General features: G+C 34.9%; 1 protein-coding gene across 3 annotated transcripts in view; it reads right to left on the reverse strand.

Moving 5' to 3' along the window:
- Window positions 1-374: 374 nt before the first annotated feature.
- LOC100010127 (arylsulfatase D) overlaps window positions 375-27,074 on the reverse strand; it is a 37,923-nt gene continuing 11,223 nt past the window's right edge. For 2 of the 3 annotated variants that reach the window (XM_056807713.1, XM_007500966.3), the window contains 8 exons: window positions 22,316-22,437; window positions 18,403-18,525; window positions 17,250-17,673; window positions 16,867-17,003; window positions 8,657-8,791; window positions 7,846-8,008; window positions 6,692-6,813; window positions 375-5,648 (listed from right to left, as the gene is read on the reverse strand). In XM_056807713.1, coding sequence (XP_056663691.1) covers window positions 5,278-5,648; window positions 6,692-6,813; window positions 7,846-8,008; window positions 8,657-8,791; window positions 16,867-17,003; window positions 17,250-17,673; window positions 18,403-18,523 — 1,473 coding nt within the window. In that variant the 5' untranslated portion in view covers window positions 18,524-18,525; window positions 22,316-22,437 and the 3' untranslated portion in view covers window positions 375-5,277. The remainder of the gene's footprint in view (window positions 5,649-6,691; window positions 6,814-7,845; window positions 8,009-8,656; window positions 8,792-16,866; window positions 17,004-17,249; window positions 17,674-18,402; window positions 18,526-22,315; window positions 22,438-27,074) is intronic. The other variant, XM_007500967.3, reaches the window with a different exon arrangement.

Genomic DNA, 27,074 nt, shown 5'->3' on the forward strand with positions numbered 1-27,074 from the left:
TAGGTATTCTATTTCTTTCTCTGTTAATCTAGGAAATATATATATATATATATATATGTACATATATATATATTTGCAAATATTCATCCATATCACCTACATTGCCATATTTGTTGCCATATAATTGGACATAATAATGTTTAATGATTGCCTGAATTTCCTCTTCATTAGAGGTGAGATCTCCCTTTACTGTTAATTTTGTTTTCTTCTTTCCTTTTTTAAACTAGATTGACCAATACTTTGTCTATTTTATTTGTTTTTTCAAACTACCAGCTTTGTGACAAGGAAATCACTTTAAAAGACTGATATATATTAATTTAAGGTCGCCAAGGAATTCATCTATGTAATTCCTAAATGAAAACTCAAGTCAGCCGTCAGCCTTTTATAGAGTTTAATTACAAACAGGAGGAAGAAAGGAATTAGAGATAGAGATAGAGAGAGAGAGAGAGAAAGGGGAGAGAAGGGAATAGGGCTTAAATACCCCCTCTGTTTAGGCTGGGCCAAAAGGCCCAAGCCCTTAGATAGCTGGGGCAAAGAAAGGAGATCAGTCCCTATTATTCACGTGACCAAAATGGAGAAACAGTCTCCAGGGCCTCCACCTCCAGCTTCCTTCAGAGCAAGCTTCTCAGAGCACCTCTCCAACCACTTAGAGCCAAAACTCTCCCCCTAACCTTCAGTCCTCAGACCCCTCTATCTTTAAGGAAACCATCCAAGTTCCCTCCCCTCAGTTCTCACATCTACCAATCACTGTCCATCATTTTCCCTGTGCCAATGGTGGCTCTAGCTTAACCCAGGACTGCCCAGAGGTCTGTGGCTTTGCACATGTCTGTTGGAGGTCATATTCTCAAATAATTAAATCTTGATCTTTTGCTACAGCCCTTCCTAAATCCTGTTACCCCGAGTAGGGTAGAGATTGGAATAATTAAATTTTGATCTATGCTGCAGCCCTTCCTAAATCCTGTTAGGACTGAGTAGGGTGGAGATTGCAATTTCCAAGACTTGGTTCTGTCATTCCAAGTATCTCCATTGTATCAATTCTAAAATCAATCATGACTCAAAGAAATTCCTGTTCTATGCTTAAGCATAGGTCAAAGTCCTTTCCATTGTTCAGCAAAAGGTTTCTGTCCTAAAGTAATCTTAAGAAGGGAGGAGGAGGAACCTCCCATGCCAATGGGGTTCACATTCCAATAGCCAAGACCCACTATCAATAGGAAATTTTTCAAGTATGAAATTTCCCAATGGTGAAATTTCCAACATTTATAAGTCTAAGAAATTTTAAGGTTTACAGCTTATAGTCTTATTTATTAAGTCAATAGTTTTTTGACTTTCAATTTTATTAATTTATCCTTTGATTTTTAGGATCTCTAATTTAGTTTTCATCTGAGGATATTTAATTTGTTCACTTTCTAGTTTTTAAATTTGTATGCCATTGACCTCTGCCCTCCCTAATTTGTTAATATATGAATTCAAGGATATAAGTCCCCCCTTCCCCCCCCCCCAGTAATGCTTTGGCTGCATCCCATAGATTTTGAAAGGATTTGTCATCATTGTCATTTACTTCAATGAAATTATTGATTGTTTCTATGATTTGATCTTTAACTAGCCAATTTTGGAGAATCATATTGTTTAATTTCCAATTAATTTTTTTTATTTTCCTCTCTGTATACCCTTACTAATTATTATTTTCATTGCTTTGTTATCTGAGAAGATTTCATTTATTATTTCTGCTTATTTGCACTTGTTTGCAATGTTTTTATGCCCCAGTACTTGGTCAATCTTTGTGAATGTACCATGTGCTACTGAAAAGAAGGTGTATTCCTTTTTGTCCCTATTAATTTTTCTTGACATATCTACTAACTCTAATTTTTCTAAGATTTCATTCACTTCTCTCACCTCTTTCTTATTTTTTTGGTTTGATTTATCTAGTTCTAATAAAGGAAGGTTCGGGTCTCCCACTAGTATAGTTTTTCTGTCTTTTGCATCCTTGAGCTCCACTAGTTTCTCCTTTAGAAATCTGGATGCTATTCCATTTGGTGCATACATGTTGAGTACTGATATTTCCTCATTGTCTACATGGCCTTTTATAAGGATGTAATTACCTCCTCTATCTCTTTTGACTCGATATATTTTTTTACTTGAGCTATTATGATTGTGATTCCTGCTTCCTTTTTATCAGTTGATGCCCAATAGATTTGACTCTATCCTCTTATTTTTACCCTATGTGTGTCTACCTTCCTCATGTGTGTTTCTTGTAGACAGCATATGGTAGGGGTTTGGTTTCTAAAACACTCTGCTATTCACTTGTGCATTGTTGATGAGTTCATTTCATTCACATTCAGAGTTATGATTACCATCTGTGTATTTCCCAGCATTTTGATTTTCACTCCTAGTCCTGCCCTTTCTTCTTTCACTACTTCCTTCTACACCATTGTTTTCTTTTTAATCAGTCCAATTCCCACCCTTATCTTACTTCCCTTTCTACCCCCCTCCTTTCTTATTCCCCTCTTATTTTCTTTACAGTCTTTTTAAACTAATCCCCACCCCTCTCCCTCCCTCATATTGCTTCCCTGCCCACCAGTCCATTTGTTACCCTTCTATTTCCCTATCGGGCACAAATCAATTCTCTGCCCCAATGTATTTGATTGTTCTTCCCTCTTTGAGTCAATTTCAATGCACATAAGAATTGAATATTTCCTATCTCCAACCACTTTACCCTTCCAGTGTATTGATGTTCTCCCCCCCTCCCTCCATGCCCTTCTTTGTGACATATAAATTTACCTCATTTTGTTTCTTTTCCCATTTCTCTTAGTATTAACCTCTTTAAAAAAAACTCTAGTTATATATATGTATATATATATATATATCTCCATATTTATGCATATATATATATATATCTATATACATATTTGTGTCTTGGCACTTCATCCTATACAGTGTCATTGTTCCCTCTAAGTATAATTCTTCCAGCTACCCAGGTGATAATTACAATTTTTAAGAGTTACCAAATATTTTTTCTTGTAGGTATACATATCATTTTAACTTATTGGGTCCCTTTAAAAAAGTTTTCATTTTTTTATTTTCCTCCTTTCTTAATTACTTTTTGTTGATTCTCTTGAGTTCCCTATTTGGGCATCAAATTTTCTGTTGAGGTCTGGTCTTTTCTTTATGAATGCTTGGAATTCTTCTATTTTATTAAATGACCATACTTTATTTGCTCATATTTTCCCCTTCTTTTCCCCATGTAGTTGTTTATACTCTTGCTCCTCTCATTACATGCTGAATCTGTGCTTTGGGGCTTTTCTGTCAACCTTCACCCTTGGAGGCACTATTGTGCCTCTCACAATAGTCTGTTGGGGAGGGGTGTTGGAGCTTGAGCTTCCCTGCCCTCTGAAAGCTTGAATAGATTAAGCCCAGCTGAGTTGAACTTGCAGAGCTGAATGTGCCCTGAGGCCAAAACCTTTGGAAGGGGGTGCAATATGGAGTGTCTCGGCTGCTGTGACTAGGCTGCCTCTTCTCTACTTCTCCTAGAGCTGCCTCCCAGCTACCCGTGTTCAAACTCCTGAGTGTGGGAGTGCTTTCCCTGCAAGATATCCCTCCAGACTAGCACCCTTGCTCTCCCAGAGATTCTAGCCACTGCTGGAGGCTCAGCATTGTAGGTGGGGTAGGCATCCTGGGACCTTCCTTCTTCCTTCTCCTTAAAACTGAGTGTTCTTGAATTCAGGCTTTTGGGAGGCTTACCTTTTAAGTTGAGTCCAGCAAGGGGTTCCTTAGCTCTGTCCTGTTGTTAGATTTGGTTTTCAATCCCCTAGGAGCATTTGGTATTTAATTGGTGAGGAAGGGTTTTCAGAGGTCTGAACTTTTGCTGCCTCTATGCTGCCATCTTGACTCTGCCTCCCCCACCACAAATATTTTTGTATAAGTTTTTCTATGTACTTTTTTTTGGTCTCTTTTGGATACAGGCCTAGCAGTGGTACTGCTGGGCCAAAAGTATGCACAGTTTTATGGTCCTTTGAGAATGATTACAACTTGCTCTCCAGAATGCTTTTATCAGTCCACAACTCAATTTACAGTGTATTAATGTCCCAGTTTTCCCCAAACCATTCAATCACATCATTTTCCTTTTCTTTTTTCTTATTAGCCAGTCTGATAGGTGTGAGGTAGTACTTCCAAATGTTTTAATTTGCATCTCACTAATTAATAGTGATTTGGAGCATTTTTTCCATATGACTAAAGGCAATTTTAATTTTTTTTTATCTAAGAATTATCTGTTCATATCCATTGACTACTTGTCAATTGGGGACTGCTTTGTATTCTTTAAATTTGATTCAGTTCTCTATATATTTGATAAATGAGGTCTTTGTTGGAGATGTTTGCCATATGCCGCCCCCCCCAAGTAGTTGTTTCCCTTTTAATCTTGGTTTCATTAGTTTTGCTTCTGCAAATCCTTTTTAATTTAATTTTAATTTTTAATTAATTTAAATTTAATTTAATTTAAAAGTTATCTATTTTATGTCTCATAATTTATTTATGTCTTTTTTGGACATGAATTCTTTTCTAATCCATAGATCTGACAGATAAACGATGTTGTGCTACCTTAATTTGTTTATGGTACCCACCTTTATTTTTAAATCATATATTTATTTAGACTTTACCTTAGAATTTGGTGTGAGTGTTGGTCTATGCCTAGTTTCTGCCACACTCTTTTCCAGTTTCCCCCCAATTTTTGTCAAATAGTGAGTTCTTCCAAAAGTCTAAATCTTTGGGTTTGTCAAAAATTAGATTACTATGGTCACTTACTTCTTTGTATCAAGTGCCTAATCTATTCCATTGATCCATTATCCTATTTCTCAGTCAGTACCAGATTGTTTTGATGGTTGTCCCTTTATAATACAGTTTGAGATATGGTATAGCTAAACCACTTTCCTTCATATGATTTTTCACTGATTATTTTGACATTCTTGGCCTTTTGTTCTTCCAGATTAAATTTATTGTTATTTTTTTCTAGCCCTGTGAAATAATTTTTGTGTAGTTTGATTGTATGTATCTGAATAGGTAAATTAATTTAGGTAGGGTTGTCAGTTTTAATATCTTGGCTTGATCAACTCCTGAGCAATTTATGATTTTACAATCTAATTATTTAGATCTGACTTTATTTGTAATCATTGTGTCCTAATATTTTGGAGTGATGCCCAAAATGATTTGATTTCTCTTACCTTTTAAAACAAATTGCCTTTAAAAATCTTCAAAACTGACTATGCTCTACTTGCTTTTAAATATCTAGAGAGCAGTGTGGGCATTGTCACTTTCCTTGTCACATGAACAAAATGGGAATGTACCACAACATGGCTGAAGCCATGGTTTCCACATGATATTGTTCATAGAAAACTGCTGAGAAATAGGGTGGAAAGTATTCTGATGCTCCATTATTGCCTCTCTTAATCTTTCAATCACAGTATGATAGAAGGGCTCAGTATCAGGTGAAAGTGGGTTAGTCTCAGAGGGATCTCTTGAGAGATCAAATAGCAGAGGTTGATCATGGTAAGTTACATGTTCCCCAGAACATGGGCAGACTCCTCTCCCATAGCAAGCTCCAGATCCTTCTGGGTGAAAATTTGGAGTTATATAATGAACCTTCCAGATTTTGTTACCTAGTATGAAATAAAAACAATATACAGATGAGAAAGAGAAGTCTCCTATAATCACTTATGTTACAAAGTACTTTGTGTCTTTACCTTATGAGCAGAAATTGTTTCTTAGTAATTATGAGAAAAAATGTATCATTTTAAATGAAGACTTTATGAATGTTGATAAATTAAGTTTGCTTATCAAATAATATACTAAGCTATATGAGGATCATTTTTAAAATTATTCTTATCTTTTCTTATAAAATTTTTCTAAATCATCATATTTTGAACTCTTTGTATATCTAAAAGAAATCACACTAAAATTCACCGTAGCTCTTCTACCCCCAAAAGTATATTTAATTCTCTACTGTGATGAGTTTCAAGCTGTAATTATTTCCCACCAGAAAATTTCATATTTCTCATTTTAAGCTTTGACATAATTAGTAGTAATATCTTAGCTGTGACTTCTTAGTCTAAATAACCACATTTCCTTGGTTTTTATACTATATGAGGCTGGAAATATGCACGTATTATGCCAGACAGTATTAACCACTAGAATATTATCTCATTTGATAAATTAATTGATAAGAATGAAACTTACAAGAGTAAATAAGACACTTTTCTAGTCTCCTTTGCCTATCTTTCCATTAATATATTTTCCATATATATTTATTACATGTAATAAATATATATACATGTATATTTATCTTGCAGCATATTAGAAATTAAAATGTCAGTATTGTAATGACAATTTTTATTTTGCTGACACACTGAAAAGGTTTCAGTTCTTGGTCTATACTTTTAAAACTGCTGTATGAGAACAATGAAATCAGTTTCCCTTACCTCTTCCTAACCTCAAAATTCCTTAATTAAAAATTTTCATTATAATTGAAATGGATATTTTAGATATAATTTATTTATCTATCAAGGTACAAAAATAAAATTTTTGCTCTTTTTATAAACACACAGTGACCAAGGAGAATCTAACCAATTCTATTATAGGTGAAATAATAAAGAAATGAATTTGTTTTTATTGTTGTGAGAAAAAAAGAAAATATCATACTCACTATCCTTTTGGTGCCACCGTGCTGCATGTAAATGAATCCCACAATAGTGAAATAGGAAATGGTGTTTGGAGTGCTCAACAGTTCCTTGTAACAAAGGCATCAGATTGTGGCCATCAATCACTCTGTTTAAAGGGAGAGTATGCAAGTTAGTCAATACTTCCTCAGCTGTGCTATGTCAATATCTGCCATCTCAACTCATAACAAAACTCAAACAGTCCTGAACTGTCAAATTTGCTTCAAGTATTTGACATAGATTTTAAAAATTCCACTGCTACTGAATATGTTTCTTTAAATAATCATTCCATCTACAGTCTTTATTTTAATGTTTTCACTATGAAGAATTGGCAAATAGAGTTGGATAGCCAAAGTTGATGAAAATCAAGTTAAGCTTCTATTTTGAATAAGTTTTTTAAAAATTGATTCCTGACTGATTCTTACTTGAAATTAGGTGTTTTGTTCAGAATGACAAAGCAGTGGTATTTCTTCATTTTTTTCCAGCTGGCTTTTGTTCTTTTTAAAAAATGTACCCTAATAAAGCCCCCCCTCCACACACACACACAACATGTATAGCAATACTTTTATCTTGCTTGTCATTTAGTAAATATGTTTCCTAATCATCTTAGATACAGAAAAATTGAAGTTTGTAGAAAATTATAACTTTTGTTACGATAGTTTCTCAATTTGACAAACATGTAGTATAGAACTATTCCTTGCTAGTCTTGATTTTAAGTGTTATTTATACAAAGATGAAATAAATATGATTGCCATTGTTCTCCAGGCACTAAGCAATCTAAAGTTTACCTTATGAGTTCATTTATATTAAAATAAGGCTAAAATAATTGCCACTAGGAAACAGAAAAATTAAATATGTTTGTATAGATTTATGACATATAGAGACATTTTTGTATTTGAAAAATTATAAAAGATTTTCAAAGGCATGGAAACCTTAGAATATAAATATGATCCCCAATTACCCTATATTATAACAAGTAAACATAAATTTCTTCCCAAAATGTCACTTAATTTAGTGCTAGAGATTATAGACTATTATCATTCTAAAATTTTACTATTCTTAAGTGATAATAAATACTTTAAAATACACATTAATAAAAGGAAAAAAAAACCTTCCAAAATAAATTGTGTTATTTCTGTACCTGTCCTGAGGAATTTTACCACCTCCTAGATGAACTACAGTCGGGTAGACATCCATCAGACTTGTAGGTTCATCAATCACTTGACCTGCCGGTAACATCCCAGGCCATCGAAATATTCCTGGGACACGAATCCCACCTTCCCAGCCTCCCATGCCTTTGCCTCCTACAATTTGAATGATAGAGTAATAAGTTACCAGGATATATTTATAAAAACCTAAATGAACATAACATGAAACTGCATTATTGATTCCTAACCTAAAAAATCAAATTACACACACTATTAATCATTGAACTGAAGTAAACCTTGTTAGTGATCACATATATTTTATTGCTTTGAATATAGCATGAAGAAGAGGCACTAGGCCATCATTCCTCAATTGTCTAAGTTTTTTCTTTAATATCATCATTAAATTCTGTCAACTCTATATTTTCAATTTGAATAAGTAGTACCAAAAAACAAAATCAAAACCAAAAATGTAACAGCTTTGGCTTTGGGACATCCTGTATTTCTTTGAGGTATACTTTTCAGATTGCTCTGCTAAAGGAAATCCTCAAATCAGTTTCAGTTCTCTCAACTACATTCCAGTTGATGGGAGGAGTCATTGTGGGACAGCCCATAAATATGCTATGTTTAAGTAGGATACCAATCAAGAATCACCCAAAATTTCAAAGTAGTTAGTTGATGAACCAGGACTACAACTGAATTTTCCTGTACCTTCTTTAAGTGCCCCTTTCACTTCATGACATTATTGACCTAATCTAATATTTCTTCACTGTTTTTCTGATCTTCTAAGGAAAGATTCATTGACACCTTTGTATATTCCATTTGATCCACCAAGCTGGACATGTCCTTCTCTAGCTTCCAAATGCCCTCCGTGGTCTGAGGTAAAGTAAATAAATGTTGTGTTTTTCAAGCCTTCCTGTTCAATTGCATCAAGAATTTTACCTGTAATAAAGAAATCAAAAGTAAAGTCAAAAAGTAAAACTGACAACAACATGGTAGAAACAAAAAGGGCCTACTTGATAGAAAGGAGGTATAATGAATCATAAATATAATATAAATGTTAAACTAATTGTAAGCAATACAGTATTTAAAAAATATTGTGTGTATATGTGGGTATGCAGCCAAAATTGTAGAATAAAGCCACATGGTTTTTGAGTTCTCCCAATATGCCTTCTATACAAAAACCTTTAAAAGGCATGCCAAATCAATCTGAGCAGGAAAGCCAATGAAAACTCATTGAGTCATTTTTTAAGCCTGAAGTAGCTTAAGAATACAGAAGGAGAGGCCTGTGAAAAGAGAGATGTAAACCCTTTTTACAGTGTTTTTCTGTACAGTGGATACATTTTTTAGTTTGATATAAAGAAACAGCGGAGACATCTAGTGCTTTAGGGGGTTCTTTTGGGACATAAAAGGAGTCCAAGAGCCTGTTCACTGAAATCCAGAGGCTACTTTGCATCTATGGATACATGGACTTTGGGATAAAGAATCTAGACTTGTGGATCAGAGTTGCCTTCTGTGTTAGATTAAAATCTTGCTTCTGACAGATGCTGGCCGTGTCATCATAGGCAGGTCACTTTGCCTTTATGTACCACAGACAAATCTCAAGGTCTGATCTGAATCTGTAGAGTCCACTTTCTCACCTACTATTCCAAATACCAGTGAAATCAAGATCCATATATCATGTGTATGAATTAAATCACAAGTACACACGAACAATAAAAAACAAAAGCAAATAAATAATAAAACTCCAAACAACTGAGGTTGTTACAGTAAACAAGGATATATCCTAGTGGATGAAAGGGGATTGGTGAATGCCTAAAGAGACAACTTTTATTACATATATATATATATACACACACACATATATATACATGTAAAACTTTTATTGGCGGCTTTAAATAATCAATTTGTTCTCTGAGTGCATTTTTATTAATGGATGGTGATTGTATATCAAATTAGTAAACTGAGATGTTTCAGTGGTAAATAAATAACTTGAGATTAGTTTTATTTTTATATTATGAATACTAGGAATATGTCCAAGGAGGTAACTTAGGATGAACTGAAGGAATGTGACCTCAAGAAAGGCAGCTAAAAATATTTGGAGGGTTCAAAGATAAAACTGTAACACATTTTCAAACAATGTGTTATAATCATAGATACTGCATAAACCACAACATGAGCCAGGCCAGTCTAATGGGAGGTGAAGGAAAAGGAGTAGTTTTGTTTGAGTAAATACTTTGTACCAATTGGAAATCAAAAAGTAGAGTCACAGTTTTCTAAGCAATTTTTATAGGTTTAAAGCCAAGAATGGCATTTACCCACATTAACCATCTTAGCAGATATTATAACTCCCAGATGAGAACCAGATCAAGTGCCTTTTATGGTAATGGTTGAGAAGAGAATTCTTAACCAAATAGGGATAGAAGCAATCATAAAAGACAAATAGAATTGAAATAGAAATATTTTATGAATAAAATCAGTGCAATGGGGATAAAAAAAAAACCTCTGGATTTGAAGAGAAATTTTTGCATTAATTATTTATCTCTGATATGAATTTGATATCCAAGATGAATGAGGAACTAGCATAAATATATAAGAATAAGAGCCATTTCAAAACGTATATGATCAAAAATATACATAATTCTTAAAAGAAGGAATTGATATTATCTTTAAAATTATATGAAACTTTCAAATCACTAATTAAGGCTTATTCCAAAAATCTCACTACATTTTTAATTTTAAAAACTTAAAAAAAGAAAGTAAAACTTTGGGACCCTACATAAGAGAAATGTAATCCAAAATACTGTTGTCCCTTGCTATATCGTGGTTCATTTATTGTGGTTTCACTGTATTGCTGGTTTTTAAAAAATATATATTTAATTCCATATTGCAACATTATGTTTATATCACAGGATTATTATTATTTTTAAGAAACCACCAGTTTATTGAATGAAAAATTCTATAGCAACTCCCTGCAAACCCATGGCCCAACCAAGAGAGCAGCTGTCCCGGGGCAAGGTGCTTTGGACAACAGGGCTGAGTCATAGGACCTGAAGGCACAGGAGGGCTAAGAAGTAAGAAAGCTTTTCTATCCAAAACTCCAGGATGGGGATGAGCTTGGGGCAGGAAGGGGGTCTCAGTGGACAGAACACTTACTGGAGGACAAAGGCCTGTGGCCCTAGGACCTAGAGTTCAATCCTTCCCATCTTTGGGGTGGGAGAGGGGGAAGTTAGGGCTCAGATATGCATTCCCCATGAGGAAGAATGAGGCCTGTGGACTCACAGCCTGGATGGGGCAAGAACAAAGGGTGGAGGGATCCTAGCAGGGGCTCCCCTGATATGGTAGGCTGTCCACAGAGGGAGAAGAGCTGGGAAGAACAGCTGCTGAGATTGCAGCCTGGGGAAGGCAGTACTAGGCTGGAATGTGGGTGGGTAGGAGTGTTGGGAGAAGAGATACCAGAGGAGGCAGGGCCTGGTGCACAAGGGAGTCACACTGAACAAAGAGGACAGAGTAGGCCAGAGGGAAGAAATGCTATGAGTTCTTGAAGACACACACACACATTGACAGGACACTTCTGAGGACAGCGAGGATGCTGGGCAGGGCCCCTAGAAGTGGGTCCCAGGGATAGAAGAGCCCTTCCCTATCGTGTCCAGCTAGGGAGGAGTCGGAGAGGCTTGGCAGCCCTGACTGACCCTTTCTTGCTGTGTGGCTGGCCAGTTCAGTCCCTTTGGCCTCATTCTATTACCTTCAGGAAAGCTGAGCTGACTTGAGACAGAAAAGACATTCCTGGGTGAGTGGGTGGGGGTTTGAACTAACTTCTAACCAATAGCTGGGGACTCATGGGTGCCCCTCACCAGCACTGTGTTCTGTATCCTGGGCACTGATTGGATCAATGACTGTAGCATCACTCTGTTTGCTCTCCCACTACTTGGTGGATTTTCACCTATCACAAAACAGAACTCCTGCCATAGCTAAGGGATCACAATAACCCTGGCGTTTCATCTCACACCAAGAAAATGAAATGGAAGAAAAAATATTAGAATAATCAAAACCATAGATATATTGCGGGAAGATGGCAGAGTAGAACATGAAGTTTCCTTGCTTTTTTAATACCCCCAATAAACAACCATAAATAACTTCACAGAATCAATACTAAAAATGGCAAAAACAGATAGGAATTGGGAGTGAAGTAGAATACCCTGGAACAAGTAGGGAGGAAAATTTCTGACTTTACTGGCCTTAGTCCTACTGTAGCAGATCCAGGACTCAGGAACAGAGCAAACTGAGTGGAATCAATAGCCAGCAACCTTATTTTGTTTGCTAAGCCCTGGGGCTTGCATCTCTGAGCATACCACTGGAATATACAGGCAGAGAGAAGCTATATTTGCTGTGGTCTTGGCTCTGGAGACCCATGTTGACTCAGACTTGGTATTGAAGGAATAGAAACATCCTAAGGGCAGGAATTCAAGCCTCAACACTAAACAATGATGGACTTTGGAGGCCTAGGAACATGGACTAGACAGGAAACTTAGCCACCCCAGATTACATCAGACTGTGGCATATAAAAAGTAGAATAATTAAATAGTTAAAAAAAAACAAGAGTAACAATCACATCAGACAAAGCTAAAGTAGAAATTGATCTGACTAAAAGAGATAAGTAAGGAAATTACAGTCTGTTGAAGGGTATAATACACAATGAAGAAATATCATTAGTAAACATTTATGCACCAAATGAAATAGCATCAAGATTTCTAAAGGAAAAATTAAAGGAGCTCAAGGAGGAAATGGATAGTAAGACCATATTAATGTGGGATCTCAACCGTCTCCTTTTGGAACTAGATAAATCAAACCAAAAAATAAATGAGAAAGAAGGGAAGTGAATGAAATGCTAGAGAAATTAGAGGTAATAGGTATCTGGAGAAAACTGAATAGGAATAAAAAGGAATATATCTTCTTCTCAGCAGTGCATGCTACATATACAAAGACTGACCATGTACTAGGGCAAAGAAATGTTGCAAACAAATGCAGAAAATCAGAAATAATAAATACAACTTTTTCAGATCATGATGCAATAAAAGTTACATTCAACGAGGGGCCTATAGAAAGGCAAATTTAAAATTAATTGGAAACTAAATAATCTAATTCTTCAAAACTGCTGGGTCAAGAAACAAATCATAGAAATAATTATGTAATTTGTTAAAGAGAATGACAATGAGGAGTCATCATATCAAAACCTATGGTATACAGTCAAAGCAGGACTCAGGATAAAATTTATATCTCTGAGTACCTATCGCAAGAAAATTGAGAGAGAGAGGAGATCAATGAATTGGGCTTGAAACTTAAAAAAATTTTTTAAAGAACAAATTAAAAATCCCCAGATAAAAACTAAGTTTGAAATCCTAAAAATTAAAGGACAAATTAATCAAATTGAAAGTAAAAGAACTATTGAACTAATAAATAACACTAGGAGGTAATACTTTGAAAAAACAAATAAAATAGATAAAGTACTCATAAATCTAATTAAAAAAGGAAAGAAGAGAATCAAATTAACAGTATCAAAGATGAAAAGGATAATTTCACCTCTAATGAAGAGGAATTAAGGTAATCATTAAGAACTATTTTACCCAATTATATGGCAATAAACATGACAATCTAGGTGAAATGGGTCAATATTTACAAAAATATAAATTACCTAGATTAACAAAAGAGGAAATAGAATACTTAAATAGTCCCTTCTCAGAAAAAGAAATTTAAAAAGCCATCAAGAACCTTCCTAAGAAAATATCCTCAGAGCAAGAGGATTCACAAGTGAATTGTATCAAACATTTAAAGAACAACTAATCCTAATATTATACAAATTATTTGACAAAATAAGCAAAGAAAGATCTTACCAAATTCTTTTTATGACACAAATATGGTATTGATTCTAAAACTGAGAAGACCAAAAACAGAGAAAGAAAACTATTAGACAAGTCGCCTTAATGAACAGATGTAAAAATCTTAAATAAAATACTAGCAAAGAGACTACAGCAAGTGATCACAAGGATTATTCACTATGACCAGGTGGGATTTATACCAGGAATGCAAGGATGGTTTAATATTAGGAAAACCATCCACATAATTTACCATATCAATAATCAAACCAACAGCAAAAACATCATTATCTCAATAGATGCAGAAAAAGCCTTTGACAAAATACAACACTTATTCCTACTGAAAACACTAGAAAGTATAAGAATAGAAGGACCCTTCCTCAGAATAACAAATAGTACATATTTAAAACCATCAACAATTATAATTTGCAATGGGGACAAGTTAGAAGCCTACCCAATAAGATCAGGAGTGAAGCAAGGATGCCTATTATTACTTCTGCTATTTAATATTGTAATAGAAATGCTAGCAAAAGCAATTAGAGAAGAAAAAGAAATTGAAGGGATTACTCATTGAGGAAATTAAAACATTACTCTTTGCAGATGACATGATGACAGACTTAAAAAATCCTAGGAAACCAAATAAAAGGTTAGTTTAAACAATTAACAACTTTAGCAAAGTTGCCGGGTACAAGAGAAAACCACATAAATCATTAGATTTCTATATATTTCCAACAAAACACAGCAGCAAGAGTTAGAAATTCCATTTAAAATCACTCTAGACAACATTTAGGAATTTATCTACCAAGATAAACATAGGAATTATGTGAACAAAACTACAAAACACTTTTAATACAATTAAAACTAGATCTAAATAACTGGAAAAACACTAATTGTTCAAGGTTGGACAAGCTAAAATAATAAAAATGACAATCCTTCCCAAATTGATCTACTATCATACTACCATACCTATCAAACTACCAAAAAAAAAACTTTTTAAGAGAAAAAAAAACTATAGAAAACTATAGAAAAAAACCTATAACAACATTCATCTGGAAGAACAAGAGATCAAGAATATCAAGGTAAATGATGGAAAAAAAAAAGTAAAGGATATGGGCATAGCAGTACCAGATCTTAAACTGCACTATAAAGCAGTGGTTTTCAAAACAACATGGTACTGGCTAAGAGACAGAAGAGAGGATCAATGGAATAGACTTGGGGTAAATCTCTTCAGCAAAATAGTATACAATAAACCCAAATATCCAAGCTTTGGGACAAGAACTCAGTATTTGACAAAAACCATTGGGAAAATTGGAAAACTATGGGAAAAATCAGGTCTAGATCAACATCTTACACCCTATACCAAGATAAATTCAAAATGGGTAAATGACAAACATAAAGGGTGAAATCATAAATAAATTAGGTGAACATAGAATAGTATTATAGTATAATAGTATATATACATAGTATAATAGTCAGATCTTTAGGAAAGGAAGGAATTCAAGACCAAGCAAGTGATAGAGAACATTACAAAATGTAAAATGAATGATTTTGATTATATCAAATTAAAAAAGTTTTGTACAAACAAAACCAATGCAACCAAAATGAGAAGGAAAACAACAAATGGGGGAACATTTTTATAACAAAACTCTCTGACAAAGGTTTAATTTACCCAAAATATAAGGAATTAGGTGAAATTTACAAAAAAATCAAGCCATTCCCCAATTAACAAATGGTCAAGGGACATGAATAAGCAGTTTTCATATGAAGAAATAAAAACTGTCAATAAGCACATCAAAAAGTGTTCTAAATCCCTCCTGATTATAGAAATGCAACTTAAAACAACTCGATTTTTCTACTAGCAACAATGCAATGACCCAGGATAATCCAGAGAAACTTATAAGAAAGAACACTATCCAGATCCAGAGAAAGAACTGTTGGAAACAGAAATGCAGAAGAAAAATATATGATTGATCATGTAGTTTTATAGGGATGTGATTATGGTTTTGAAGTTAATCACTCTACTCCAAATATGAATAAGATGGAAATAGGTTTTGAACAATGATACATGTATAACCCAATGTAATTGCTTGTCAGCTCCAGGAGTAGGGAAGGAAGAGGAAAGGGCGCGGGTGGGGTGGGGTCATGAATCATGTTGCCCATGGAAAAGTATTTTAAATAAAATTTAAAAAATGAAAGTGAGTAAAATGTGTCTAAGTTGTGACCCAAAGATACCATTACTAATCATATTTCCCAAAAAGATCTAAGACAAAGGAAGGTCACATATATATCAAAATATTTACACTATTTTTTTTGCATTAGCAGAAACTTAAAAACAATGTAGATATCCATTGAATAAGTAATGGTTAAACTAATTATGGCACAGTAATATGAATATTATTGTGCTATAAGAAACAATGAATATTAAGAATTTAGAGAAGCATGGTATATCATTGATGAATTGGTGCAAAAGGAAGAAGAAATTGAAAACATATATGGTATGTAAATGTATACATATGTTCATTAAATACATAGAAACAAAACATAATATATAACACATTATAGAATACCTATAGAATATATATAAATATAGATGTAGTTTTTCTATTTTTCCATAAATATATGTAGTTCTACCATATAAACATATATATGTCACAAAAATATATTTCATTGTATATATGTACATGTCTTTGTAGTACCTGAACTATAATACTGTAAATGGGGAAAAAAAGGCAAAAGAAAACAAAATTATTTATTATATAATTGTAATGACCAGGGTTGTCCCTGGAAATGAAATGAGAAAATATCTCTCCCTTATTTTGCACAACTAGGAGACTACGTGTATGGAACATTGTATTTTCTTACTGATTTGGTCAAAGTATTGGCTAGTTTTCATGAATTGTATTTTCCCTTGTTTTTGTTGTTGTTTTTAGGGCTGCTCTATGGGTAAGAGAGGATTTTTTATGAAGTCGATATAAAAGCAAAACAAAACAAAATATACTCTTTCAAAAATTACATGTCATAATCTCTTATATCTTAAGGTGGAGGGAAAAATTATTACTTGTTGCTTAATGAAACATGTTTTAAGAATTACTTTCAATTTTCAAGATAACACTAAATTTTAAAAACTTAATATACTTCACTTACCAACCATCCAGTCCATCTCTTCTACATTGTCTCCATAGAGGCCATGTCTGCTTTTCCCAAGGAACTGTTTTGTTGTAACAAGAGGAATATGGACATGCAGCAGAGAAACAAAGAGGAGGAAGGGCTTATGCTTGTTTCTAAAAGAATAAAACCATTTTGGTAACTTTTAGAACCTATGATAAGAAATTTACAGAGTACATTCTTTCTGTGAATAGAAACTAATCTGAAAATGTTTAATTTGTTTCCATGTTCATTGAAATTTCTGATGAATTCATCACATAGCCTTTTTAAAAAAAATAAACTTCTAAAAGCTAGAGTAAGAAAAGATTTAGGATCTTCAAGAAGTTCTTGAACATCCTTTAAGAAAATGGCTGTTAGTTTACCTGGCAATAAATGAAATTGCTTCCTTTAGCATAAGAGTTGCTGTTCTCTCTAAAACCATTGGTTGTTCAGTAATTTCATAGTTTCTCATCATGATACAGTTCCAATACTGCACAAATCCAAAACTGGAGTACCAGGAAATGAAAAACAGAAAACTAAGAGTAATCAAATACATCAGTATTTTCCAGGATACTGAGATTAAGCCAGCAAGTTTGCCAGTTATAAGTGTTAACATCCCAAGGACAATTACCTGGGTGTAAACCCAAAGTTTAGCTCTAAAGGCAGCATCTACTTCTGGGGGTTTATTTATCTGACAATCATTTATAAGTGTGAAAGGCATGCCATAAAAATAGTCAAATCCATGTCTTAATGGATGGTGGCAGTGATCAGTTCGGAATTCACAATTCACTCCTTGGTGCCATTTTCCTGTAAACGGAAGGGGGGAAATTTTAAATTACATTTTCAAATACTAAATAGTATTAAAGGATCTCTGCATTTAGTATTCATTTTTTCACTATAAGTATTAAAATAAAATAGTAAAAATATAATTTTAAAAGCACACATAACATAATTATTTAAAACACCTATGTGAAAAAACTTGTCATTACTTTGAGAAAGGATTGGGTGCAATAAGTGTTAATCTTAAAAATGGCAGGAATAATAAATAGCATCCTTACTTAGTCTTAATAGTAGAATGAAGATATATGGGAATTCAGAAGTATTTTCATGGTTAATAATCAAGTATACAATGAAATAAATGTTTATTGGATTGAATTGAAATAAGGTCATGTGACAAGAAAATGCTAACCTGTAATGAATGAATTCAGGTTTGTCAAAGTTTGGGTGAAAGTATAACTTCTGAAAAAAAACTTTTTAATTAATAAGGGTAAGCTATCTTAAAACTTGGCCAATAAGAGAAGTGAAATATTCACAGTCAGAATAAAAAAGTAATCATTGCCTAGTGATTCAGAATGAGGAGACTGAATCTCCTGAAAATATAACAAAGTTATGCATTATTTAATAGAGCTCAGATTCACCTTTGATTTTACAGGGGGTAATGATTACTTTTGTTTGTTTTTGGAGATAAATGAAATTCTCTAATAATTGAATAAGTCTAGTGCTAATGTGATTCAAATAATATATTGCTATATTCACCTATAAGTCCTGTTGCATATCCTTGCTTCTGTAGTATTTTTGCAAAAGTTGTTTCATTTGTGGGAAGTCCTCCTGAACCTCCATTCCATTGAAGTGCACGATATCCATTAGTGGCATCCATTCCTATAATTTAAAGAGATACTTTTTCCTTTAATCTTTTCTTTAGTTATTTTAAGTTCTGGATTTTAAAAATAGACTAGGCCATTCTAAAAACTACTTTAAACCAGAGGTAATATTCCAAAAATAGTTTAGGCTTTTCTGATCTTTACTTTGAATTCATGATATCAAACTCAAATAGACTTGAAAGCCACTAAATACAATATAAGAATCCTTATGGGCTGCATATTGACTTAGAAAGCCAGATATTAATATCATACATGTTCTAGTCTACTATTTATTTTATTGGTCATTTCAAAATTATATTTTTATCTGGTGGGACCTCATTGGAGAATGTTGTTGCCTGATAAGGACCTCAGGCTACATGTTTGACATATCTACTCTTAATAATATAGCTGTGGAAGACAAAATTATCAAGCAAGATTTAGAATCCAGTAAACAAGAGTATTTAGATCAGATTAACTTTTTTTTTTGGTTGTTTTTTAGACTAACTTTTCTTACAAAAATCCTAGAAGTCAAGTGGAAAAATAGTCATTTTTATTAGCAACACATGGAAGAGAAAATGGATAGGAAATTTTTTGTAAAGTCAATACTCTTTCAACAAAATCAACCTGAATTAGCCAGTTGGGGTTTGTTTTTTTTTTCTGTTTCGACTGTGCAGATTATTATAATTTTTTGTTCATCATAATTTTTGATGCCCTTAGAGCAATTATATTTTATTATATTCACTGTCAACAAAAATAATTTGATTATACAATATATGTGTATATATTGCATACACATGTACACACACACATATATATGTCTATATATATATATATATAGACATATATATGGAAAGGAACTGGGTCTATGATTTAATTAGTATAGAGAACTCCTGGGTAAGGAATATCTCTTTTATAAGGCTAATATTAGAAATTGGGTCTTATTATATTAGTTTAGAGATAAGAAGTAGAGAAGCTGGCTTAAGAAAGAATTGGAGTTTTAAACAGAGCTAAGACAGTGTCAGTTTCAAGTCTAACAGTTTTTCTGTGACAGTTGCTCTCTGGGTGTGGCTGTTGGTCTCTGGCAGGTGGTGGAGTTAGTCTCTCTCTTTGAGGGCCTGGAGGAGGTAACATCTTTTTCTCTCTCTTTCTCACTGGCTGAGGTAGAAGGAAAGGAGGGAAAGACCTGAAGGAGCTAAGTGTTTTACTTTTCCAAATTGGGAAATACTAGTGACTATCTATTTCTGTTTTTATATCTGAGAGGATCAAAGAAAGACCTGGTCTTTGATTTGGACTCTGAGTCTTCTAATACTCAGAGTTCTAACTTGGTTCTTGCTGAGACTCAGCAAGTTAACCTTTGATATTTTTATAACTTGGACACAAAGTTAAGCATTGTAAGGATAATAGTGTTAGTTTATTTACAATACTAAAAATTTGGGTTAGTCAGATCAGGAAGGATCAGGGTAGCCTGTGGAAACAGGAGAAGAAGTTCCTTGCGGAACCAGGGAGTTTTATTTGGGTGGAGTTAGAATCCCTTAGAGTTAGAAATCCTTTTTTATCCGTATATTTTCAATAAATATTTTATTTTTATATAACAAGAGTCTCTTTAGCATCCTTGCATCTGGCCCTGAAGAGAAGTTCACTTTTGAGCTTCACTTCACTTATATAAACTGGAGATACTTTGTAAACACAGCAAGCAGGGTATCTAAATCAGCTTATAACCTATAATCAATTCATAGCCTTTATTATTTTTACAGTTTTCATCATTATTTTTACACTTTCTTACTTCAGGTCAGAAAATTGTGTACAAACTACAGTCTTTGAGAGTTGCCTAGATAGAGCACTTAATGGTCAAGTCACTTCCTCAGAAATACAGAGTTAGTTTGCATTGGGGTAGAATTTGAACCCAGGTCTTTCTGGATTTAAGGCCATTTCATTTATCCACTAGTCAATGCTCCATTTCATGTGTATGTTCACAAACAAAAATATAAATAGCAATAATAATGGTAATTACACTGAAAAGATAAAAAATGCATTAATATTTGATTGTAGCAAATCAAAGGGAATCACTAAAGTATATTGTGTGGGGAAATAGTATGGTCAGACTTGATATTTTGGGGGAAAAATTAAAAAAATTTTCAGAAACTACATGGACGATGCAGAAGATAAGCAAGAGATGAGATTAATTAGGAAGTTATTTCAATAGCCTTGGCAAATGCTGATCAAATGTGAACTGTGGACATATGATTAGAGAGAAAGGGATGGATTCAGGTGGTGCTGTGGATAAAGCATTGGGCCTGGAATAAGAAGACCTGAGTTCAAATGTGAGCTCACATACCTACTAGCTGTGTGGGGTGAGTCATTTAACATTTATTTGCCTCAGGTTTTCCATCTGTAAAAAGGGGATAATTATAGTACCTACCGTCCAGGATTGTTGTGAGCATCAAATGAGATGTTTGTAAAGTACTTAGCACAGTGTCTGGAAGACAGTAAGTGCTTTGTAAATGTTAGCTATCATTATTGGGGCATATTAGAAATGGAAAGATTTAGTAACTGATTGGATATATAAGATGACTGAGAATAAAAACTCAAAGACAACACTGAGATTATAAGATGGAAGAAAGTTGATGCCCTCCATAGAAACAGACAGATTTGGGGAAAGGGAGGAATTTGAGCATGAGATCTATCCATGCCTTCACATTCAGAAATTATTAATTCTTTTCCATGTAAAATATAAGGGGATGGCAGTCATAGTTGGTCACTACCTAGAATATAGTCTACTCTCAGAGTAGCATTTGCCAAAGCCACCACATGATCTGTGGCAGTGGTGTCAAATTCAAGTAGAAATGGACTTCTATAGCTAGCTACCTATTAACTTGGAAAACTTCAAGTGAACAATGTTGTATTTTTGTTTATTTATTAAACATCTACTGATTATATTTTAATCCGGTTCAGGCTATACTTGGGAGTTTTGTCCATCACTCGCAGGCAGTTAATTTGACTCCTCTGCTTTGGAGGACAGAAAATTAAGGATACTGGTGAGGGGCATAGAGTTTCCTCATGAGACCTGCATAGATGCTGCTCTGGTTAAGAGTTAGGTTATAATTTTCCTAAGAAGTCCATGGCCAGTTCAGACAGTGGAAATGGGCAGTAGTGAAAGGTAGATTGGGCTATGTTAAGGACAGCTCTACAATTTTCTATCTCTTAGAGGATGGAATTCAATCCATCTTCCCACTCTCTAATAAGTTGATTACATGACTTTTGGTGTTAGTCCACAGCCCCTTTTGGATCAGGAAACCACTATTTTAGAGATGTACTGGCACCAAGAATTTATTAATATTCAATCAACTGGGAATGAGTTTCTACAATTTTAGCATCATATTTTCTTAATCTAGATATACTATCTTCAAGGGCCTTCTGCTTAAAGTTTTCTAGTTCAGTAAAACCCAACAGAGTTTATAATCCTCTAGCACTGCCTCTGAAAAACCAAGGTCAATCTACTTTATAATGGGCAAAATGGAATCAACTATTACTACCTCAGTAGACAGACATCTGGTTCTCTGAAAACATCTTAAACATACATTGATGTTACTTTCAAATTTTAAAATGGCATATGAAACAATGAATTATTGGCAGGCTTGGTGAAGTGAAAACATATATGTACGTTATCATGTTTCTTTTTCTTATCTTGTATGTATTCCCCCTTTCATTAAATTACTCCTACAGCTTCCTTATGTTGACAAAGATAAATCCAAAGGTTGCAAAAATCCAGCATTACTCAATTTTTTTTTCATTACTAGCAGGGTTCTAACCTGATCTGAAGGCATGTCTACCTGTCAGGAAAGCGGCTCTGCTGGGAGTACACAGAGGAGCAGCAGCTAAGTGCTGCAAGAGTTTGATTCCTTCCTTGGCAAGGCGATCAATATTTGGGGTCCTAAAAAAAAACAGTCCAATGTCAATGCATGTTGATGAGAAAATATTCATAATATTGAACCAGTTTTAAAGTAAGTGAACATTGATTGAATTACTCTCTTGCTTAAGTGGTTTTCCTGAGACAACAATGTCCATTATTATTATTTTAATTTTTCATTTTTAAAAAGTATATATTTGACTAACATCAAGAAACACGAGCATTTATTTCTAAAAGTAAAGAATAAAACAATGTCTAATATATAACATATTTTAAATATTCATATACATATATATATATAATTTATTCTATCAACATCCAATTTGTATCTTCTGATCCTTCTTTGATCTTGGTGTACTTTTAAAATCTTTCATTGATTTTTTCTCTTTTCTTTTCATATCTTCATCACTATTCTCCCAATTCCACTTTTAATAATAAATAAAAGCCCCTTCTGACTTCATTCTTTAACATTTCATTTAAATAGTCATATGAGTAAAATGACTGAAATATGAAAAATGTTCTTTTCTTAACATTAATAGGCATCTTTAGTTAGATTTTCTTAATCTCAGAGTTACTCAGTCTGGAAACTGCATCATTCTTTTAGCACATCAGGTAGGCAGAGAAAAAGGAACACTAGATTTGGAGTGATTAGAAGAGTTCCATCCTTGCTTCTGTAATTTACTATCTATGTGACTTCAATCAAGGCAAAAGCTTTTGGGTCCTTGGTTGAGAGAGAGAATAGCATAGTGGGAAAGATGCTTGGCCTAGAGTCAGAAGATAACTAGTTTTGATTGACATCATGGACATGGGACCAAGACAAATCATAAAATCATACTGAATTATAGCTTGTTGTCATACAGTTTTCCAGTCATGTCTGACTCTTTATAATGTTGTTTGCGGGTTTTGTGGTAGAGATATTGGAGTGGTTTGTCATTTCCTTTTTCAGTTATTAAGGCAAGTAGAAGTTGTGTCTTGCATTGGTCGCATAGTTAATGAGGTTTTGAGGCTGGATTTGAACTTAAGTCTTTATGACTTCAATCCCAGAATTCTCTCTACTTAGCCACCTGCCTGATTACAAACTACAGCTTACCCATATTTAAAATAGGAATAATGATAATAGTTATAACAACAATAATAAAAATAGTGGAGTAGCTGGGTGGCATTGTGTTGAGCCTCGAGTCAAGAAGACTCATCTACTTGAGTTCAAATCTGGCTTCAAACATGTACTATGTATCTAGCCCTGGACTTAACCCTGTTTGCCACAGTTCTTCATCTATAAAATGAGCCAGAGAAAGAAATGCCAAACCATTCCAGTATCTTTGCCAAGAAAAATCTAAGTTAGTTTACAAAGCATTGGATATCATTGGACCAAGCAACGAAAAACAACAGCAATAACAATAATAATTAGCCTGCAGTAGCTGGCCTCATAAAGTGGTTGGTGTTTCAAAGGAGATAATAAAGTAAAGTACTTCATGATCTTAAAAACACTTTATAAATGTCAGCTATTATTATTAGTTGCTTCATACACAAGAGGATATACATGATCTTTGAGGTTACTTCTAGCTTTAAATGCTAACATCTTTATCACACTAGATCCATGGAATCATAGAATTTCAGTACTCAAAGGAATTTTTTTTTTTTGGAAGGGTAAGAAACTTTTATTAGTTTCTCTTGAAAATGCAGGCTAGGGAGAAAAGAGATCACTTATATTGGTGACACATTTGCACTCTCTGCAAATCAAAGAACAGGATTCCTGGATGCCAAACAGATACAACCTCCTCCACACTAACTCTCCCCTTAAAACACATTAATTTAAATTAATCCCATTTCAACACATGCTCCAATGCCTCAAAAATTATAATTGTTGACTTCCGGTCAAGATGGTGGCTTAGAGATCTAAAGTTCAGATCTCCGGAAAGCCTTCTTAACCGATCTCAAACTGTATGCTCCTAGGACACCGATACTCAAAACAAACAACAGGATAGATCCCGGGAATCCTCCTCCTGGACCTGGATCAAAAAGTATGGCCCCCCCAAAAGCCAGAACCCGAGATCACTCAGATCTAAGGGGTAGGCAGAAGGAAGGTCCCAGGACCCATCCCCCCCAACCCAGAGCACTGAGTCTGAGGCAGCAGCAAGAACCTAACAGCCAGAAAAAAGAACCTCAGGGCTGGCTATTCTGAAGGCAGCATCCTGAAAACAACCTGAGCCAGTCGCGGGGGCACCCAGACAGCAGGGAAACAGAGAGAGACAGAGGGGATCCTGTAGCCCCCTGGCTAGATCCTTCTGTCCGAGTCCCAGAAAAGGTCCCTGCTTTAAGACACACTCAGTCCAACCCAGCTGAAGTTAATCCTATCAGGAGCCCTCAGAGCTCTGGGAAGCTGTGGCCCCTCCCCCCTCAGAGTGCAGGGTCTTCTAAAACAACAGTAACCCTTAGGGTGGACAAAAGAACCTCAGGGCCGGCTATTCAGAAGGCCACATTATGAAAACAACCTGAGCCAGTTGCGGGGGCACCCAGACAGCAGGGAAACAAAGAGAGACAGAGGGGAGCCTGTAGCCCCCTGGCTGGATCCTTCTGTCCGAGTCCCAGAAAAGGTCCCTGCTTTAAGACACACTCAGTCCAACACAGCTGAAGTTAATCCTATCAGGAGCCCTTGGAGCTCCGGGAAGCCTCTGCCCCTTCCCCCTCAGAGTGCAGGCCCTTCTGGCCCACAAAGGCTCTGAGATACCTCGTGGACAGTACCAAGCCAGTCTCAGAGCATGGAAGTAAGGCAATGAAGAAGCATCGGGAGGGAACTGAGAGCAGTAACACCCGCGAACGGACAATTCGCCTGGGGCTAAAGCCTCTGAACATCAGACAGAGATAAGAAAAGCTAGACCTCTCCACTCAGATAGAGATGGCAAACAGCACAGAAAAGCCCCCAAAACTCCAAGAAAAACAAGAAGAAGGGGGTGACTTTGGACACATTTTATGGAGCAAAAATACAAAATACAGAGGAGATAGAAGAGGAACCACAAGCAAATGCTCCTAAACCTTTCAAAGGAAATGTAAACTCTCCACAAACCCATGAAGAATTTGAATCAAAAATGATCGAAAAGATGGAAGCCTTCTGGGAGGAAAAGTGGGAAATAATGCAAAAGAAATTCACACATCCACAAAACCAGTTTGACCAAACTGAAAAGGAAAACTAGGCTTTAAAGGTCAGAATCAGCCAACTGGAAGACAACGTGCAGGGAAAAGATGAAGAATTAATAAAGCAAAGCCAAAAGACCAAGAAATTAGAAGAGAACATAAAATATCTCACCGACAAGGTAATAGACTTGGAAAATAGAGGGAGAAGAGACAATTTAAGAATAATTGGACTGCCAGAAAAGCCAGAAATAAACAGCAAACTTGACATCATAATACAAGAGATAATCAAAGGAAATTGCCCAGAGATTCTAGAACAAGGGGGCAATACAGGCACTGAAAGAGTTCACAGAACACCCTCTACACTAAACCCCCAAAAGACAACTCCCAGGAATGTAATTGCCAAATTCCAAAGCTTTCAAGCAAAAGGAAAAATCTTACAAGAAGCCAGAAAAAGACAATTTAGATATAAAGGAATGCCAATCAGGGTCACACATGACCTTGCAAATTCCACTCTGAATGACTGTAAGGCATGGAACATGATTTTCAGAAACGCAAGAGAGCTGAGCCTTCAACAAAGAATCAGCTACCCATCAAAACTGACTATATACTTCCAAGGGAAAGTATGGGCATTCAACAAAATGGAAGATTTCCAAGTTTTTGCAAAGAAAAGACCAGAGCTCTGTGGAAAGTTCGATATTGAAAAACAAAGAGCATGGAATACCTGAAAAGGTAAATATTAAGGAAAGGGAAAAGGAGAAAAATGTTATCTTTTTCTTTTATTCAAACTCTCTTCTAAAAGGACTATATTTATATCAATCTATGTATATTAATATGTGGGGAAAATGTAATGTGTAAATAGGGGGAAAAGAAAGATCAAATAGAATAATCTTTCTCACACAAAGATTCACATGGGAAGGGGAGGGGAAGAAAACTCCTATAAGAAGGAGAGGAAGAGAGCTTTTACTTACACCTTACTCTCAGGGAAATCAACTCTGAGAGGGAAGAACATCCAGATCCATAGGGATGTTGAATTCTATCTTACCCAACAAGGGTAGGGAGAAGGGAAAAACAAGGGAGGGAGGGGGGGAGGGAACATAAAAAAGGGAGGGAAGAAGAGGGGGGTGGGGAGGGAACAAAAAAAGGAGGGGCTAGAAAGGGAAATATATCAAGGGAGGGGACAAGGGGGACAGACTTAAAATAAATCACTGGATTAAAAAGTTAGAGCTGAAGAAGAAAGGTTAGAATTAGGGAAGGATATCAAAATGCCAGGGAGTCCACAAGTGACAATCATAACTTTGAATGTGAATGGGATGAACTTACCCATAAATCGTAGACGAATAGCAGAATGGATTAGAATCCAAAACCCTACCATATGTTGTCTTCAAGAAACACACATGAGGCGGGTAGACACCCAAAAGTTCAGAATTAAAGGATGGAGTAAGACCTTCTGGGCCTCAACTGACAGAAAGAAGGCAGGAGTGGCAATAATGATATCTGATAAAGCCAAAGCAAAAATAGACCTGATTAAA

Source organism: Monodelphis domestica, chromosome 8, assembly GCF_027887165.1.
Source record: "Monodelphis domestica isolate mMonDom1 chromosome 8, mMonDom1.pri, whole genome shotgun sequence".
Classification (NCBI taxonomy): domain Eukaryota; kingdom Metazoa; phylum Chordata; class Mammalia; order Didelphimorphia; family Didelphidae; genus Monodelphis; species Monodelphis domestica.